Below are 17,397 nucleotides of genomic sequence, written 5' to 3'. Positions count from 1 at the left end.
TGAAAACACTCATCTTGAGAAGAAGTTTCGGGAATGGCGATGCTCGTGGTTAGCATCGGCGCTACCAAATGCGCATACATTAATTTTTCACCGTTTTTTTTTTCAACAAATCAACTTTCAAGGCCGCTGGTGCTGTCCTCTTCTTCCTCTTCCTCTTCTTTACCGTTGTCCAGCTCCAGAAGTCACTCAATTCCACAATGTCCAACGAAAGAACTTTCATTGCTATCAAACCAGATGGTGTCCAAAGAGGTTTAATCTCGTCAATCCTCGGAAGATTCGAACAAAGAGGCTACAAATTGGTTGGTATCAAATTGGTGCAACCAACCGAGTCCTTGTTGAGAACCCACTACGACGACTTGCAATCTAAGCCATTCTTCCCATCGTTGTTGTCCTACATGTTGTCAGGACCAGTCTTGGCTACTGTCTGGGAAGGTAAGGACGTTGTCAAGCAAGGTAGAGCCATCTTGGGTGCTACTAACCCCTTGCAAAGCGCTCCAGGCACCATCCGTGGTGACTATGCTGTTGACATGGGCAGAAACGTTTGCCACGGCTCAGACTCGGTTGAGTCTGCCAACAAGGAAATCAACTTGTGGTTCAAGCCTGAAGAATTGGTTGAGTACAAACCAGCTCTTTTCTCATGGATCTACGAGTAAACTTGAACCGTTGCTAAGTAGCTATATCAATTAAATATACACATAGTTTTTTATAAACAAAACATCAATTGACGTTTCACAATCGACTAGGAGAAACACGCACCGTTTCACAACTGACTTCTCTTCGTATATATGCTAAGTCCAGTGGACTAGCCTCTTGGAGGGTGGCTGCACAAGTAGCATCCATGTCTACTCTAACGAGCGGAAAAAGATACACGAGATTTTTCAGAACGCATCCAGACTGTTTTCTTTCTACAACCAACTGCAACTTGCGGGGAGGAAAGGCCACTTAGCTACAAGATACTTCCAGCTTGATGGCGTCAATTGAACAGGACGACATATTCAATGTTGAAGATGACGAGGATGAAATGGAAGATGATTACCAGGAGGAACAGCCTCAAAAAGATTATGATATGGAGGTAGCTGCAAGTCAACAAGAAGCAGCACCAGCACCAGCAGCAGCAGAAGAAGATGAAGACGAGGAAGATGAAGATGAAGGGGAAGAGGAAGAGGAAGAAGAGGAGGAAGAAGAAGAAGAAGAAGAAGAAGAAGACGTGGAATCACAAGAGGACGAGGATGAGGCAATGGAAGAAGATAATGAAGGAGAAGGTGGGGAATACGAAGTAGAACGAGAGGAAATGGAAGAAGACGACGACGAAGGAGTAGCAGCACCTGCAGAAGCAGATGAAGAAGAACAGGTACAACAACAAGGGGAAGAAGAAGAAGAGGCAGATGAAGAAGAACAAGAAGAAGGGGGAGAGGATGAAGGGGACGACACCACAAATAGCCAGGAATCGAAAGAAAATAAAGTGGAAAGAAATGAAAATGCCGGAGAGCAGAAAGAAGCAGATGTAGATGACAAGGGTGCTGAAACTGGGAAAAAAAGCGACGAAGCTGGAGATAAAGACAATGCACTTCAAAATAGCGGCGAGGGATCCGAAACTCAGACGCAAGAAGATACACGTGCTTCTGATGCAGCCGTCGAGGAAACTGAAGCCAAAGTCGAAGTTGCAGTTGAAGCAGAAGCAAAAGCAGATGTTGAAGTAGAAGCAGAAGCCAAAGCAGAAGCCAAAGCAGAAGTCGATGCTGAAGCCAAAGATCGTGATCAGCTAATGGAAGATGTTGAAGAATCCGAAACCAACCTCTCCTTTCGAGATCAAGTCATAGCAAAAGCACGCAAAGCCACCGAGTTTGATATCATCCCCCAAGTTGCAATCCCATACACATCACAGTGCCACGCGTTGGCCTTCACTCAGGGTCCCAAATGGATCTTGACTGGTGGAGAAGACGGGTTCATTCGCAAATACGATTTCATCCAATCGGTCCAAGGTAAAGCCCCGCTTACAATGGCACAAAAGCACAATCTCAGCGACTCCGTGGCTAATGCCGGCGTCATTTGCTCATATTGGGAGAATGAACAACCCTACACCCGCAAACAATTGATGAAACAATATCCCAAACTCAAGGATTCCGATTTCTCCACGGGCAGTGTCAGCTACGAGCCAAAGACTAATCCGATTTACGCATTAGCTGCTGAGCGCAACGGGTACTGGTGTCTACTGGGCCTATTAAGTGGTGGAATCAGCTTATACACAATGAGATACAACGAGGGCACAATACACCATTATTTCAAGCATGGTAAACGGGGCCACCTGGGCGGAGGTCACTATGACGCGATAAGTGTCTTGCGGTTAAATCACAGGGAAGATAGATTTCTAAGTGGGTCCTGGGATAAGAGTATCAAGGAATGGGATTTAGACACTGGTGAAGTCGTCACTGAATTTCTGCGCTCGAGTGGCCAGATTTCGAATATAGAGTTCCGGCCCGATGGATTAGAAGATATAGCTTTTGCTCAACCTGAGGAACCCGAGGAATCTGAACCCAAGGAGCTGAAAAAGTCCAAGAAACCAAAGAAAGACCAAGATGATGATGATGATGATGATGTCGACTCCTTATTCGGTGATAGCGACGAAGAAGAAGAAGAAGAAGACGAAGAAGAACAACAGGAAGAGCGCAAAAATAAAGAAGAGCAGGAAAAAAGCCTGGAGAAACCCCGAGCTCAATCTAGACTACATCGAAACTCAGATGTGTTTATGAGTTCAAGTATAGATGGAACCATCAATATCTGGGACGTGCGCATGGCTGCCCCGGTGATACGGCTAGGGGTTCCGGAAGGCACACCGCCTTGGTGCATGTCACTGACATGGTCAAACAATGGAGAATTCATCTACGCGGGACGCAGAAATTCAACAATTGAAGAAATATCAATCAAGATGCCCCATAAGCGCGCGACTGCAGCCACACAGGGCCAACATCACACAGACACGAAGGAACCCAACATCTCCAAGCTTCTCCAATTCCCCAAAATCAGTGGTCCCGTTAGTGCCATCAGCACCATGCCCAATAGCGATTTCTTGCTTTGCGGATCAAATGACAACATTCGGTTATTTGATTTGAGACTATACGATGACCTAAGCAATCCCCTGGTCAACACCAAAAAGCAAGTTACTCCATTTTTGATTGTGCTGGGGCACCACGGTGGCATGTTGAGTCAATTGTACGTTGATGAAACTGGCCGTTTCATGGTTAGTGCTGGTGGGTATAGAGGTTGGGGACATGGAAGTTTTACTGATACAGTGCTCATTTACGAAATAGACTTTGAATGAAAAAAAAGACAAATGAAATAAATAAAACTAGATTAAATAGATTGAACTTTTTTTATTTTTTTGAGGGAAAGGTGGTGGGTGCGGGGTCGGGCAGCGTTTTGACCGACTTTATATACCTCAATCAATCCTTTCACCATGATGATGATGATGATGATAAAAAAAAGGAAAATCAATTCAAATTTCTTTTTTTTTTTTTTTTTTTTTACGACCCAATGCCGTATAATGTATTTCTCAACGTTCCTGTACCGACCTGCAATACATTGGGAGAGTGCGTTTGTGGAGTTGAGATCAAGTTGCCGAGAATGACTCCAACATCGCCAATGACATTTTTGATCTCCGTTACTGCCGAGCTTGCCAACATTTGTCGGTAAAAAAATTGACCACTGCCATTTTTGATGAGCAAGAAATGAATAACGAACCCAATGACCCCCACCGCGATACTGAATTTGTAAAAATTCCTACTCATGAACCAATTCTTGTTGCGTATCACTAGTTTCTTCTCCTCGTCATCGTGGTTCCGCGAAAACAAGTTTTTGAATATTGCTCCCGCCGACGTGATCTTGTATAGTGATGACGATGTGTTTAGTGTTAGCGATGAGCTTAGTGAATTGATGTTGGAAGTTTCAGTATCTGAATGATATTCGTATTCTGATGAGTCCATCGATCCATTAAGTTCGTCCTCCTCGGCAAAGAATGCTTGTTGTTCTTGAATTTCGTCGAGGGTCTGTTTGGTGACTTCGTCATCTTGAGCTTGCACGAGCTCGCTCAAGGCATGGTTGTCTGGGTCGAGTAGATTCGAGTATTTGGCAAAAAAGGATTCGTTCTTTGGTGCGTCAATGGCTGATGTGGTGAGAAGCACAGAGTGCGGGTTATGCTCTACAAACCACTTGTCCCATGTCCATTTCGAATTCTCCATTTTTTTGGCCCATGGTTGCTGCTGCTCGATTAAAGCTTTCGCCTTGATTAATACCAAGTTCCACTGTTTGTCGTTGATACCATCAAATAACGCTGCAGGGGATATCGCTGCATGCACGGCGTCTGGATCCACATTTTCAAAATCCGCTTCTTCCGCTTGCAGCAGTAGCAGTAGCTTCTCCCAGATTTGCAGTTTAAAGACAAGCAATGCGGCTGAGTAAATGTAAACGTTTGAAAACACTGACCCATAACTCAATATAAAGTCCCACGCGGTGAGAATGTGTGATAGATTTGACAAGTCGTGTGAAAACAAGGTCAATATCGACGAGAGCCCTTGAAGAAAAATATAGTCGTATCTTTTTCCCAGCGACATGAGAAACGAATTGGATGTTTGTTTGATTAATTCGAATAATTGCCTGTCGGCATTTTCCAAAATGGCGGGAATCAACCGCAAATGGTTGACTGATAAACTGATTTCTGAAATCATAAAGTCCCTGAGGTGGAAAACAGTCAATTTTTCAAGTATGCTAAATGCCAAGTCTTGATCGATATCTTCTTCAGTAAGCTCGGCGTGTTTGGAGTCGTAGCAAACTAGTAGTACGATACTGGCTATATCATGATAGCCTTGATAATAGTTTAAGCTCGGGTATCTTCGAAGAACCTTGATGATCAAGTTTGATAGAATTTTTTTCAAAAACTTAATATCGGAGGGGCTTATGATTGTGGTGAACGACGAACAACCCTTTTCTAACATCTCAGTGGAGCTCAATGCACAGCTCGATGTTACACTAGCACTAGCACTTGCACTGGCACTTGCGCTGACACCGGCACCGCCATTGAAACTGGCACCGGCACTGGCACTGACATTAACACTTGCACTTGGACTTGCATTTGTACTTGCACTGATTGACTGAATGTGACTCAACATCGTGAATGACCTCTGGATATCCAATTTCACCTGGTCTTCATCCTTATGTGGAGGTAAATCCACGCAGTCCAAGTTTTCCAAAAAGCTATCGGGCGAGAAATTCGCATGGCTGGCAACGGACGGAGTCAGTAGTAGCGACCCAGGCTTTTCCAACTTGTCTGCTGCATGACCTGCAAGTAACAACTTCGGCCATAGTATTCGTCTCTTTTCATTCGTGACTACTTCCCTGGTGGGCGATGTAATGTTCATCAACAACTCATCGCAGGTGTATTGGCTATCTGCAAGTTCCAAATTTGCAATGTTTACAGGTTCTCGCTTATCATCCTGTGTGTTATGCCGTGGCTGGATATCCCCATCATCGTCTTCAACAATTAATTCCGGCTCATCTAGTAGTACCTGCGATTTTTCAAGCTGGAAAGAGTCGTCCATCCAGTTTTCAGAATATTCAATCAATGCCGAGTATGAGAGTGTTGATGATTTCGACCTTGCTAGTTCCACGGGACGATTAGGAGGTCGTTGTTCTGTAAGCGTTTCCGAACCCATCTTGGATCAATTGCTAAGTAAAAAAAAAAATCGCCGTGGTCCTCCCTGTTATAAAAAAACAAAAAAAAAAAGGGAAAAAGGCAGTAGGAGTAGTAGTAGTAGTAGTGGTGGTGGTGGTGATATCAGATGAGGAAGATAATGAATATGATGAATCTGATGGAAATGTCAATATTATCTCTCTCAGCTTTAGTGGTTATGAATATAATATCTCCAGTTTGTTTAATTGGAACAAATATTATCGGCTAAACAGATGATGCCCTGGAATTCCACACTGCCTCTGTTCTGTTCTGTTCAGTCCTGTTTCGTTTTCTTCTCTCCGTCTTTCATTGCTTATCAAAAATAGAGCAAACCGACAGCCGTGCTACCAATTGCGTATACATCAGCCAGCCAGGGGAGCTTCAGCACCTCGGTCAACACCAAAAGAGGCCTCCTTAGCCTTGACGAGCCATGCGATAACGTCGAGAAACGTGGAAAAGGAAATGGCACTGCCATCCAACTCAAAAAAGAAATTTGAAACTTGCGATGAGAAACTGTGGTTACACCTCTCTCACGATTGCCGTTCCGTCAGTGGAAGAACTCACCGTGACATCCAAAGTAGGATGGTAATCAAGGTCAAGCACCGCTCCCTCGTGGCCCGACAATTTCGCAACCAAGGCCCCGCTAAGCTGGTCCCAAACCACCACCGAGTGGTCTTCGGCCCCCGATAAAAGATTGACATTATTGTTACTAAAGCAAGTTCGAATGAGCCAGTTCTCCTTCCCCGAAGGCGCGCCTTGGAAATTGCGGACGACGCGAGGCATGGTCGATGCGTGCGTTATATTATATGTCCAAACCAAGCCATCAAATGACCTACTAGATAAACTCGATCCATCGGGGCTCACCAGTAAACTCGTGACGGAATCAAGCTGGTCTGCAACACACCACACGGGCGCGTCCAATTTTCTCATATCAAACGCTGAAATCCGCGGGTCTATGCCCGAGATGTAAATCGAGCCATTGTGTGCGCAACTGGTCAACAACGGGAACTCGGTTCGTATGCCCGCGACGGGCGACTTGTCTCTATAATCCCATACTTTGAGCTGCCCAGCATCCGAAACGGAGCAGAATGTAGAGTCGGATATAGAGGCAACTTGGTTGATTACGGCTGAATGGCCCGCCAACTTGCGTATCTTTCTCGGTGCATCGGTGGCGGTGTCCCATATCCCCAAAGTTGCATCTGCACTCGCAGAGACAAGTACGTCGGCGAGCCATGCGAGGGACGTGACTGCTTTCTTGTGCTGCTGCAACGATGCCACGTTGACTTGGACCTCGTGGTTTTCATCGTCCATGGAGGGCGCCCATAGCTGAATCGTGCGGTCCATCCCCCCTGTCGCTAGCAAGGAACCATCGCGGTTGAATTTGGCTGCTAGAACCGGACCCTTGTGTGCTTCTAGCACCACGGCATCTCCGTGATTTTCGTGTCCGTTCTCGTCTTCGTGTCGGTGTAATTCGGCGGCTTTGGAGCTGTAGCTAACTACCTGAGACTCACCTGGCTTCCGTCGCTTCGTTTGATGCATCATCCACGGCGCTTGAACAGGCAGAATGGGAAATAGGAAGTGGGATATCGTGAAAGGAACCGGGGTGCTTGGATTTGGTTGTAAAAAATTGTTGCAAACATCAACAGGCTTTGATAAACGCGCACTACTTTGACCGATGCCTCAATCTGTTCCGATGCCTAGATACCTCGGAATTTCAAGTTGGTCGACGAATGGATATCTGGACAGTTTAGCCCGAGTTGAGTTGAAAAGTGACTATTTGGTTCAATTCAATAGCATTTGATTTCAATCCATATTGGTGAAGGTTTTTTTTTTTGGTTTTTTTCACCATCCAAGTGACTTAAACCTCGAAGATAAAGTGTCAATTTTCAAGTTTTCAATCGTTGCCACGTTTTTCAATCGACATGTCGATAGCGTCCATTTCCTCAGTTAGCCCGGTTGGTAACGAAATTGAGGTCACATGGTCAGACGGGAAAAAGTCGAAGTACCATAATATATGGCTTCGTGACAATTGTCATTGCGCCGAGTGCTACTACTCATTAACGAAACAGCGGTTGTTGAACTCGGCCACAATTGACCCCGAGATCAGGACCAAGGATGTCCAGTTGTGCAAGGAGACAGTTGGGATTACATGGGATGACGATAGTAGCCATGTTTCTGAGTTTTCACCCGCGTGGCTCAGATTACACTCGTATAATCCGCGATTGATTCCAGTTGCGGATAAACTACGCGGATACGACACGGTACTCGAGCGGAAGCTATGGCAAGTTGAGGACATAAAAGACAATTTGCCTCATGTTGACTTTGAGCAAGTGATGAGCTCATCAGATGAAACCGACGGCGAAGAAGCCGTCAAAGATTGGAGCTTGAAAATTTGGAGACATGGCTTTTGTCTAGTTGACAACGTGCCCGTTACACCCGAGGCGACGCAATCGTTGTGTGAAAAATTAAACTACATCAGACCGACCCATTATGGAGGGTTCTGGGATTTCACGTCCGACTTGGCCAAAGCTGACACGGCTTACACCAATTTCGATATAAGCAATCATACTGATGGCACCTACTGGTCCAACACGCCTGGCTTGCAATTGTTTCATTTACTATACCACGATGGTGAAGGCGGCACGACTTCGTTGGTGGACGCGTTTAAATGCGCCGAGATTTTAAAAGAAAAATTCCCCGAGAGTTTTGAAGTCTTTTGTCGAGTCCGTGTTCCTGCTCATTCTGCTGGCGAGGAGAAGGTGTGCATCCAACCCGATTTGCCCCAGCCTGTGTTTAAATTGGACGAGCTGGGCTCACTAGTTCAAGTTCGATGGAACCAAAGTGACCGGTCTACGATGGATTCATGGGACGATCCACTGGACGTGGTCAAGTTTTATCAGGCCATTCGAAACTGGGTCTCGATTATCACGAGCAAGGAAAACGAGTTGTGGCATCAGATGAAGCCGGGACAAGCTCTAATTTTTGATAACTGGAGAGTGTTCCATCTGAGGAGCGAGTTTAGTGGCAAGAGAAGATTATGCGGTGCCTATTTGGAAAGAGACGACTTTGTATCTCGGTTAAAATTGTTGTGTTTGGGAAGAGAAACTGTACTTGACTCTATATAAGTTGGTTAAATAAAGATTGGTATGTGGTCCCAATCCCATGGGTCATTGAATCGTAATCCTTGATCCAACTTTGCAATCTCCTCCAACTCTTGATCCAGAAGCTTGAAATCATTAATTGACAAGTTCTGCAAGGCACGGTCAGGGTTATTGGATTTCGGGATCACGGCAACGTCGCGCTGAGTAGCCCAACGAAGCAAGACCTGCGCTGGACTCACCCCGTGCGCCTGCGCAATCTTGGTTATGACATCATTTTCAAACAACGTGGGAGTATCAATCGCCCTTTTGCTCTCCAATTCAATAAACGACTGCGGACCAAACGAAGAATACGCCGTGACTGCAATCCCGCGAGATTGAACCAGCTCAATTAGTCTCTGTTGTTGCAAATATGGGTGGTGTTCAATCTGCAACACCGCGGGAGGAATCGTAGCTCCACGCAACAAATCATAAATCAAAGCCCCGCTGAAATTTGACACTCCGATTGAACGCACTTTACCCAGCTCCACCAACTTTTCCATGGCTTTCCACGTGTCCAATAACGGCACGTTTTCGAAATGAAACTTGTCGCCATCACCACAATAAAACCCCGGTGGATACTTTTCGTCAATGGGAACGAATTTCTGAGCAATGGGGAAGTGAATCAAGAACAAGTCCAAATACTCAACCCCTAAATCGGCCAATACTTTCTCCAAAGCAACTTCAACGTTGGCTGGTGCATGGTATGAGTTCCACAATTTGGAAGTTATGAAGAGCTCATCGCGTGATACCAAACCGTCGGATATGGCGCGGCGTATCCCCTTGCCGACTTCAACGTCGTTGCCGTAATCTTGCGCTCCGTCGAATAGTCTATATCCGATTTTAATTGCGTTGTAGATGTGGTCACTGGCGTCCTTGGCGGTTAGTTTCCAGCAGCCAAAACCCACTAGTGGCATTGCATAACCTGAGTTTAGTTTAATTGACATTCTTTCTTTCCTTTTTGATTGAAGTGTGTGGTGTGCTGGATGAAAGAGGATTGGTGTTGGTCTCCAGAATAAATTAAGGGGGAAAGGTTAGCGGATTGAGTTGCAGCAATTGAAATTTTCTGTTTGAATTGCTGGATGGAGCCGCACGTCTTGCTTGTTGCACACAGCAAGGGATGAAAGAATGACACGAGGACTCTATCAAAGTTCTCAATGCTGTAGAGATGTTTGGACCTTGTCAACAGGAGTGAAAGATTGATATGTAATACTTACAGGTTTTTTAAGCAAATCGATGACATTATGAGTATTATGTATTAAATGCAATGAAAATTTTCCAAAAATGAACGAGGTTTTTTTTTCAGCAACTTTATGATAACAAATTCTCTAATCTCATTGAGCCCTGGGTATCCAGCTTCTTTTGAGCTTCATTAGCCTCCGCTTCGGATTGAGGTTCATGTTGATGCAATGTCAGAAACGAAGGGAAATTCAAAACTGAACGGATGGGAGGTAATTGCGTTCCAGTGTTGGCAATGCCATCCAACTTCTGCCCCAATATTTCGTGTCCTCTCTTACCTCCAATGTGTAATGGTGGTGGCGGTGGTTGGTTGTGATCCATTGTAGCAGCTTGCAAATGCGGCGAATGGCTAGGTGTCTGTAGTGGGGTTTCATTTGGTGATATAATGAATCCTTTTGAATGTGATTTTGTAAGATGAAGTGGCACAGTATGCTGCGGCGTAAGTGAAGGTGAATTTGGTCTTGATTTCTTTGCTACATGAGCATCCGTTTGCTGGCCATTGAAAAACTCGAGATTTAATGAGGTTGCCGAGGGTTGCTTGGGAATGGGGTTTGTCAATGTAGTGCGTGCTGAAGATGTATGGGACAACGTTGGTTTCAACGGTGTCATTCTCTGTAATCCTGAAAGGTTCGTTGTTGAGGCCGAGCTTCGCACCTTGCTCAAAGCAGATAATGAAGATGAACTTGAATTAAGCACTCGAGTGCCACTGCCCAAGGTGCCGTTTTTCTGGAAATATTCATGCAAATTGCTAAACGAGGAAGGCGGTGCCATGGAAATGGTTGAGTTATCGGGTGACGTGCCCAAGGACTGAGCTGCTGAATTGGTATTGCTAAATATTCGCTGATTTTCCAGGATAATGCTCGATGAGGACTCCAGTTTCTGAAGCGCAGATTGTGAGTGGTGATAAGGGCTAGATGGATTATGGCGATGTCCAAACGGAGGTGAGACGTTTCCCTTGCTATGGTGGCTGTTGAAATGTCTTATTGCATCTGATGAAACTGTTCTTGACACCATTAAAGGACGAGCATTGTGGGAAACGAGATTATTGGACGAGTGAGACGCATGCATGGCAGATGGATTGTGTTGCAAGTGAGTTGGCGACGAGGGGATGGAAAACACGGCAGATCCTTGATTTCTGTGGATATCCAAATGCAGTTGCGGATTCAGCAAAACCGCGGCTTGTTGTTGTTGTTGCACTTGTTGTGGTGGTGGTAAGGGTGGTTGCTGCTGCTGCTGTTGCAGTTGTTGTTGTGGGTGTTCGATTGGAGCAAATTGAGGATGAATCGGTTGTTGAGCACTGGCAATAGGTTGCTGGATATAAGTTCCCGTGCTTTGATTGAAAATCACCGCAAGTGGCTGATGATAAATATGCTGGCCATTTCGATCGATTGAAAACGGGATGGCTGTCGAGCCATCGGTGGGCACTAGATAGGATGATTGTCCAGGAACAAGTATCAAATGCTGATTACCGATAGCAAGAGGCAAATCCATGGCTTCGTCACCGCCCAACTTAGTTTTCCGTTTCCTATTGGAGTTGCCGTTGCTATTATTAGTGGGATTGTTGTGGATCCTCAAATGTCTGGTTAACTCATCTGACCTGCTAAATCTCTTGGTACAGCCGGGGAATGTACAAGCGTGGGGCTTTTCGCCAGTATGAGTTCGAATGTGTCTTGTTTGGTGCTCTAGTCTATGAAACGCTTTATCGCAAAACGTACACTTGTAAGGTCTATCCTCCTTCTCCTTTTTATCTTTGGTAGGCATTTTTTTGGAGGCTTTTTTTTTTCTGAAGTAGTTGCGGTGTGTTGGCCCTTTTTCGGCTTTGGCTGATGCTATAACGAAACACTGGATCTAGGAAAAAAAAAGGGCAACGAAGGTTATGTTTTGCCTCGGTGGACTCCGGAAGATTGATGTGGTGAGGTATAGGTTTAACGTGCAGCTGTAAAAAAGATTTCCAAAGAAGCAGTTGTTCCAAAAATGAACTCCGGGTCAAGAGCTGATATATTGAGATCCTTGAAGAAGACGAAGAAGAAGAAGCAGATGGAGTTGGAGTTGTTTTGGTTGTTAAAGGAAAAAGAGAGTGGTTGTGGGTGTGAGAGTGTGTAGTAAAGAAGTTGGTGAAGTAAAGTATAGAGATTTTTTTTCTCCCTCTCTGGTTGATAGTTCTACCCACTGCAACTTGACAATGCCTCTGCCTCTGCTTTTACGTTTACCTCCACCTCCTGCCTGCTCCGGTTGAGATTGTACGTAACCTCCAGTACAGAGTAGTACCCACGTCATACGTGGGGGACTGAAAAAGAAAAAAAAAGAGAGAAAATTCCTTATCACTTACTAGTAAATTAATAAACTCGGCAATAGTTTCAACCTACATATACTCTCATTCATCTACTACTTTTTTTCAATTCTATTTTTTGTTAGCGATGGTTTTTCTTCCACTACTACTTCGCCATCTGCTTTCGTTCTTTCTTTCTTTTCTTCTCTAAATTTTTTGGTTTCTTCTTCGAAAATAGTTCTTTGTTGCTGTGGGTTCAAGGACAAAAACAATAGAAGCTAAAAACGCCTCGTTTTACCCCAAACTTCATTGTAACAGATTAGGTTAAACCAAGGCTGGGGAGGAGGCGGGGAGAAGGGAAACCACGCGTATCAGGAAACTCGTCAAGCCAGATCTGCTCCAGCCAAAATTGGTCCCGAAAAGAATTCACTCGATTGGTGGCAATCTTGGAAAAAAATTTTTATATTGCACCTCGCCCGGTTCTACTACGGGGGGGGGGGGGGGGGGATAAAAAAAAGCCCATCCGGAATAACTAGGCCTACTGATTTAAGAAACTGTGCATATTAGTGATGCACAAGTTTATCCGAGAAATAGAGGGAAACCCAGCGTGGATCTCCATGCCCCCCATTCCTCCGTCCCCCCAGTCCCACTGCCCCCCACCTTCCTCTTTCCAACTCCAGTGTGCCACATTGCTTGCTTGCATATGTAGAAGATCGTCACTTGCAGTGCGGGTGCTTCTAGCGACAGATGAAAAAAAAAGGACAACAAAAAGAACAAGAAACAACAAACCTCTCCGCGTTTTCGGAAGTAGGAGGTAGACCGTGTTTGTAGCTTCATCATCCAATGCGACCACGCCAGAAATATTTTTCTAGAACTGAGTTTAAGGCAGGTAAGAAGACGGGCTATGTGGTTACGTGGTTATATGGTTATGAAGACATATGGTTTTACAAGTTTCATGACCTTAGCCCATGGCGACTACTGCCAATCCTCTTCACATTTTCGGGAGTTTCGAGAACTAGACCTCTATATTTGGCCAAGGCAACAAGAGGGGGGGGGGGAGAGAAAAGTCGGAGTTCTATCAACCGTGGCTAAAAGCAAGACGCAGCATAGTTGCCCACTAACCTCATAACCAAAGTGGTATGGGGACGCGGGAATTACGGCATCTCCGAGTTTCCCCGGAACTAGAAAGCAAGAAACAAAAAGAGTCAAAGAACTTTTTACCGCCACCATCTCCTTCTTCTTGTGCATCTGCTTGTTCTTGTTCTTCTTTCAGTTTCACCCTATTTGTTACACTGTTGATTGTCTCTGTTGCCAGCTAAATTTTCGATTGTTTCAGCTTACTCGGTTCGCGTTTTGCACGGATATGCAAAAATATGTTCCAGAGACCAGAGACCAAGGGGGTGCCAGATATCATGTGATTCATGGAACAGGTCTAGAGTAAAAAAAGAAGTATTGTACATGCACCCCCTCCCCCCGCTCACTTTTACCTTTCCCCATTTCCCTCCGCTCTGGACGTTTGAAATTGGTCTTGCTTCTGTTATATTGTGCCAGGATTGTAGATGTAGGCCCCGTGGGGTAATTGTTTTCCGAAATTTTGCAACTATTTGACTCTCTGGTATGAGGTAGTGGCTCTGACCCGGTTTTCTTTATTAGTCGACAGACTTTTACTCTAATACGTAGAATTCAGAGGGAACAAGGGCACAACAGTGATGGGCAAAGGTGTGACTGAGCGTTTTCTCTGACTTGGTGACCCTTTGGTTGAAGTTGGCGTAGACCTCATCGAACCATCCCTTTCACCGAGGCTTATGTGCGATATTTATAATCAGAAACATATTATGTATGCGCTGAGCAGTAGGAAGCGGGTCCTCGGCCCGATGTCACCCCTTTTGTCTCCGAGGCTCCCGAAATTTATCAGGAAAGTTCCTGTTGAGGTTGGGCTTTCTACACCATCCCTCTTTCTATGGAAAGAAGTATTGTTGGGTATTTCTCGTTACTATACAAAGGTCCATGAATATACAGCTTATATGAACAAAACCCAGTGTCATCATATACTACACGAAAAAAATTTAATTGCACATAGGATCAAGATAAAAATTGGGGCTCCAGCATCAACTCGTAATTGAAATCCAACCATTGATCAAACCATTGGAGATTGCTCAACATGTTATCGATATTATGCGATGAATAAATGTCAACTGCTTTCAGTTCATTATGATCAATCGTGCTTGAGCTAGCCGGCGTCGACATGTTAACCTTGTCACCTCCATTGTTTTCATTATTGCCGTCGTCGTTGTTGTTGTTGTAGTTGTTGCTCTGTTCAACACCTTCTGCACCTTGCTCTGACTTGATCCTTTGCAAATCCGGATGATCTTGATTCAAGCTGCCATCTCGTTCGTACGACATTCGTTCCGTGACATCATTGCGATGCAATTGTTTTTCAAACACACGATTTAGTTCATTGCTATCTGGTTGGACCGTGTGCAATCTTCCATCTGCAGATTTCGATGCTCCTTCAGCAAGAACGGGAGGCACCCCGGAATCCGAGTAGCCCAATTGCGAGAAATACTGTTTATTGACATCGGATGATCCGTGGTCGACTCCAATATTATTCAATGCATTTGAATCCTCTTCTAATCTCAATGTTAGGATCTTGTTGGCCATTTTCAACGCCCAAGTGCATTCTCTCACCATTTTGAACCGTTCTCTGAATATGAGCTTGTTTTGGTCGTTTCTAATGGGCGATTTCCTCAAGCTGGTCAAAAACTTGATTGCTGACCTTAATATTTCTCTCGATTGGAGCACGTATATACCAGCATTGATCAAAGTGATGGCGTTGACGCCAATGTTGAACAATAATAAAAGCGTCGAGTACCATGGTGTATACAACATACCGGCCTTGTATATCTTGTCCAAGACATCAATGACCCCGTGACAGGCATCCAACACCATTTCGAGCTTCAATCCATGACTGGATATTTTGCGTCCTATAAAGTTGAACAATACTTTCCCATGGACGCACAAGACCAAGTCATAGTAATGGAGCTTCACTTGTGCTTTCACTAGAGAACTAATGTCTGATTCATCACCCTTGAATAGCAAATCGTTTCGAAACCCGTTTTGGTTGAACCAGTCGTGGAGCTTGACCAATTCGGTATTGACTTGTTGGTACTTGACCAAATGCGGGTTATCGTTGGGCGAAGTGTGTACAAAGTTTGATATCCGGGCAATGTGGATTAGCCCCAATGCCGGTAAGCTCAACCAGTCATCCTTGACTGTTTCATGAGCAAAATCAAACGAAGGGTAAGGGCATGCAAAATCTTCATCTCGAATACCGCAATATCTCCCAGTTTGCAAACCAAATACCCGGTCAAATGTAAATACACACCAAAAGATTCGGTTGGCCTTCTGCTTCTCATAAGCGGTTGAAACGCGGATCTGGGAGTTTTCTTCACTAAAGCCTAGTCCCATGGCCTTGGTCATGGTGATTGCTTGCCCCAATGCGTGCGAGCATGAAGTTTGCCGATGCGTGACTCGTAGATACAATGCAATCAATAACCAGCTCTGGATCAATTCAAAAGACTCCCATTCAAAGCTTAGAATCGAGATGACTTTATGGGCATATTTGAATAACTTCTCTTCCAACGCCAACCTCTCCATATCGGGACCCTTGGGTTTTTGGATCTCGGTGAATCTGATGGCAAGCGCGTAAACGAGATATAATATCGCCACAAATAACTTGGTCTGGTTGGTTTTTGAGTCGTGTTCCTCCAGCAGGAGCTCTTCTCGCATCAACTTGTTGTAGGCACTGAATTGCTCTCTAAACACCGTCTCGTGAAGTATAACAAAGAGCGGATTCAACTCGCTAAAAAAGAAATCCACCAATTGTTCGGGGTCAAACTGGATATCGAATTCGGGCACCGGGGGTAAAGTTTCCGGAGTGAGATAGTTCACCCCGGACATGTTCCACCCAAAATACTGCCGCCTTGGGATGGTGACTTTTTGTTTCAGCTCTTCTGATAAGTTGGAGTACATCGACTGGCATAGCTCCACAATGAGCAAATTCTGGTGGCGGCGAGAAAACCTCCACTTGGAACTGGCTGAAAAGAGTGTTTCCGTGATTAACTCATTATCGGGTTCTTCAGATCTCGGTTGTTTAAAAGTTTCGTGGGTGCTCCCCGAGAGGATACCTTCGAGATACTGCACTCTGTTTTCCAAATGGGAAATATATTCCTTTTCGTTAGACTTTTCAATAGCAGGCAACCCAAATGGCTCCGAGTTGATCATTGTCTTTTGCCTCTTGTACGATTCGCCAAAAGACAGCGGCGAGTTTGCGCTTCTTGTTGCACCGTTGGCGAGGGCGGCCGAGTTGGAAAAAGTACACTCTTTCTTCTGTCTGGTGCATGTGTTGCAAGGCGAAGTTCCTGAGCACTTGATCTTGTGTGTGCGGCACCTATCGCAAGCCTTACTCACTCTCATTCGTGGCTTCGATGCGTCGGAAGCAGCAGCAGCAGCAGCAGCAGCAGCAGCAGCAGCACTGGCAGCCGTGGCAACACCAGCCGAGGCAGCACCAGCCGTGTGAGGTGGCCGAAACTGAGGCTGTAACGGTTGCGCTATGTGAGCCTGGTGCATCTGTGGAATCTGCTCAGGAGCATGCTGCGAGAACGCAGTGCCTGGTGGTGGTGCTGGCGTAGGCCCTGGTGCTTGTTGCGTTTGTCGGTACGAAGAGTATACTGGTGGTAGTTGCACCGCGTTGTAAGGGGTGAATCCTATGGGGCTCGTCGGCTTGCTCTGGGTATCGGGCACGCTCAATTTCCCCACCCTCTGGTTTGCGCTGGGAGTTGATTCCGACATGATCTTGTTTGAGTGGTTGGTTCAAGGCTAGGTTAATGTTTCAAGAGAAGCCCGTGGGAATTAAATTTTTTTTGGAGCGGATATCCATCGGCTTTCTGTTCCGAGATTATACGCCCATGTAAAAATAAAAACACATCAACCTGCCAGTTTTATGCGGTAGAGGCAGATACCAGATATCC

General features: G+C 45.3%; 8 protein-coding genes across 8 annotated transcripts; 3 read left to right on the top strand and 5 right to left on the bottom strand. All coding sequences in view use genetic code 12, as the record gives it.

The window, feature by feature from the left end:
* Positions 1-197: 197 nt before the first annotated feature.
* LODBEIA_P53410 (uncharacterized protein) lies at positions 198-653 on the top strand (the record flags this gene model as incomplete). The annotated part of the gene is made up of 1 exon (XM_066975663.1): positions 198-653. One exon carries the CDS (start codon positions 198-200, stop codon positions 651-653), a length of 456 nt encoding a protein of 151 aa, XP_066832279.1.
* Positions 654-967: 314 nt separating this feature from the next.
* Positions 968-3,319, top strand: LODBEIA_P53400 (uncharacterized protein; the record flags this gene model as incomplete). The annotated part of the gene is made up of 1 exon (XM_066975662.1): positions 968-3,319. The coding sequence occupies one exon, from the start codon at positions 968-970 to the stop codon at positions 3,317-3,319; it is 2,352 nt and encodes a 783-aa protein (XP_066832278.1).
* Positions 3,320-3,521: 202 nt separating this feature from the next.
* LODBEIA_P53390 (uncharacterized protein) lies at positions 3,522-5,705 on the bottom strand (the record flags this gene model as incomplete). The annotated part of the gene is made up of 1 exon (XM_066975660.1): positions 3,522-5,705. One exon carries the CDS (start codon positions 5,703-5,705, stop codon positions 3,522-3,524), a length of 2,184 nt encoding a protein of 727 aa, XP_066832277.1.
* A 536-nt stretch (positions 5,706-6,241) lies between these two features.
* On the bottom strand, positions 6,242-7,264 carry LODBEIA_P53380 (uncharacterized protein; the record flags this gene model as incomplete). Its single annotated transcript, XM_066975659.1, has 1 exon — positions 6,242-7,264. The coding sequence occupies one exon, from the start codon at positions 7,262-7,264 to the stop codon at positions 6,242-6,244; it is 1,023 nt and encodes a 340-aa protein (XP_066832276.1).
* Positions 7,265-7,644: 380 nt separating this feature from the next.
* On the top strand, positions 7,645-8,847 carry LODBEIA_P53370 (uncharacterized protein; the record flags this gene model as incomplete). The annotated part of the gene is made up of 1 exon (XM_066975658.1): positions 7,645-8,847. One exon carries the CDS (start codon positions 7,645-7,647, stop codon positions 8,845-8,847), a length of 1,203 nt encoding a protein of 400 aa, XP_066832275.1.
* Positions 8,848-8,852: 5 nt separating this feature from the next.
* LODBEIA_P53360 (uncharacterized protein) lies at positions 8,853-9,806 on the bottom strand (the record flags this gene model as incomplete). Its single annotated transcript, XM_066975657.1, has 1 exon — positions 8,853-9,806. One exon carries the CDS (start codon positions 9,804-9,806, stop codon positions 8,853-8,855), a length of 954 nt encoding a protein of 317 aa, XP_066832274.1.
* A 364-nt stretch (positions 9,807-10,170) lies between these two features.
* Positions 10,171-11,859, bottom strand: LODBEIA_P53350 (uncharacterized protein; the record flags this gene model as incomplete). Its single annotated transcript, XM_066975656.1, has 1 exon — positions 10,171-11,859. One exon carries the CDS (start codon positions 11,857-11,859, stop codon positions 10,171-10,173), a length of 1,689 nt encoding a protein of 562 aa, XP_066832273.1.
* Positions 11,860-14,449: 2,590 nt separating this feature from the next.
* LODBEIA_P53340 (uncharacterized protein) lies at positions 14,450-17,218 on the bottom strand (the record flags this gene model as incomplete). The annotated part of the gene is made up of 1 exon (XM_066975655.1): positions 14,450-17,218. One exon carries the CDS (start codon positions 17,216-17,218, stop codon positions 14,450-14,452), a length of 2,769 nt encoding a protein of 922 aa, XP_066832272.1.
* Positions 17,219-17,397: the final 179 nt, after the last annotated feature.

This window comes from Lodderomyces beijingensis (genome assembly GCF_963989305.1).
Source record: "Lodderomyces beijingensis strain CBS 14171 genome assembly, chromosome: 7".
NCBI classification, from domain to species: domain Eukaryota; kingdom Fungi; phylum Ascomycota; class Pichiomycetes; order Serinales; family Debaryomycetaceae; genus Lodderomyces; species Lodderomyces beijingensis.
This window is presented reverse-complemented; position numbering and strand designations above follow the sequence as displayed.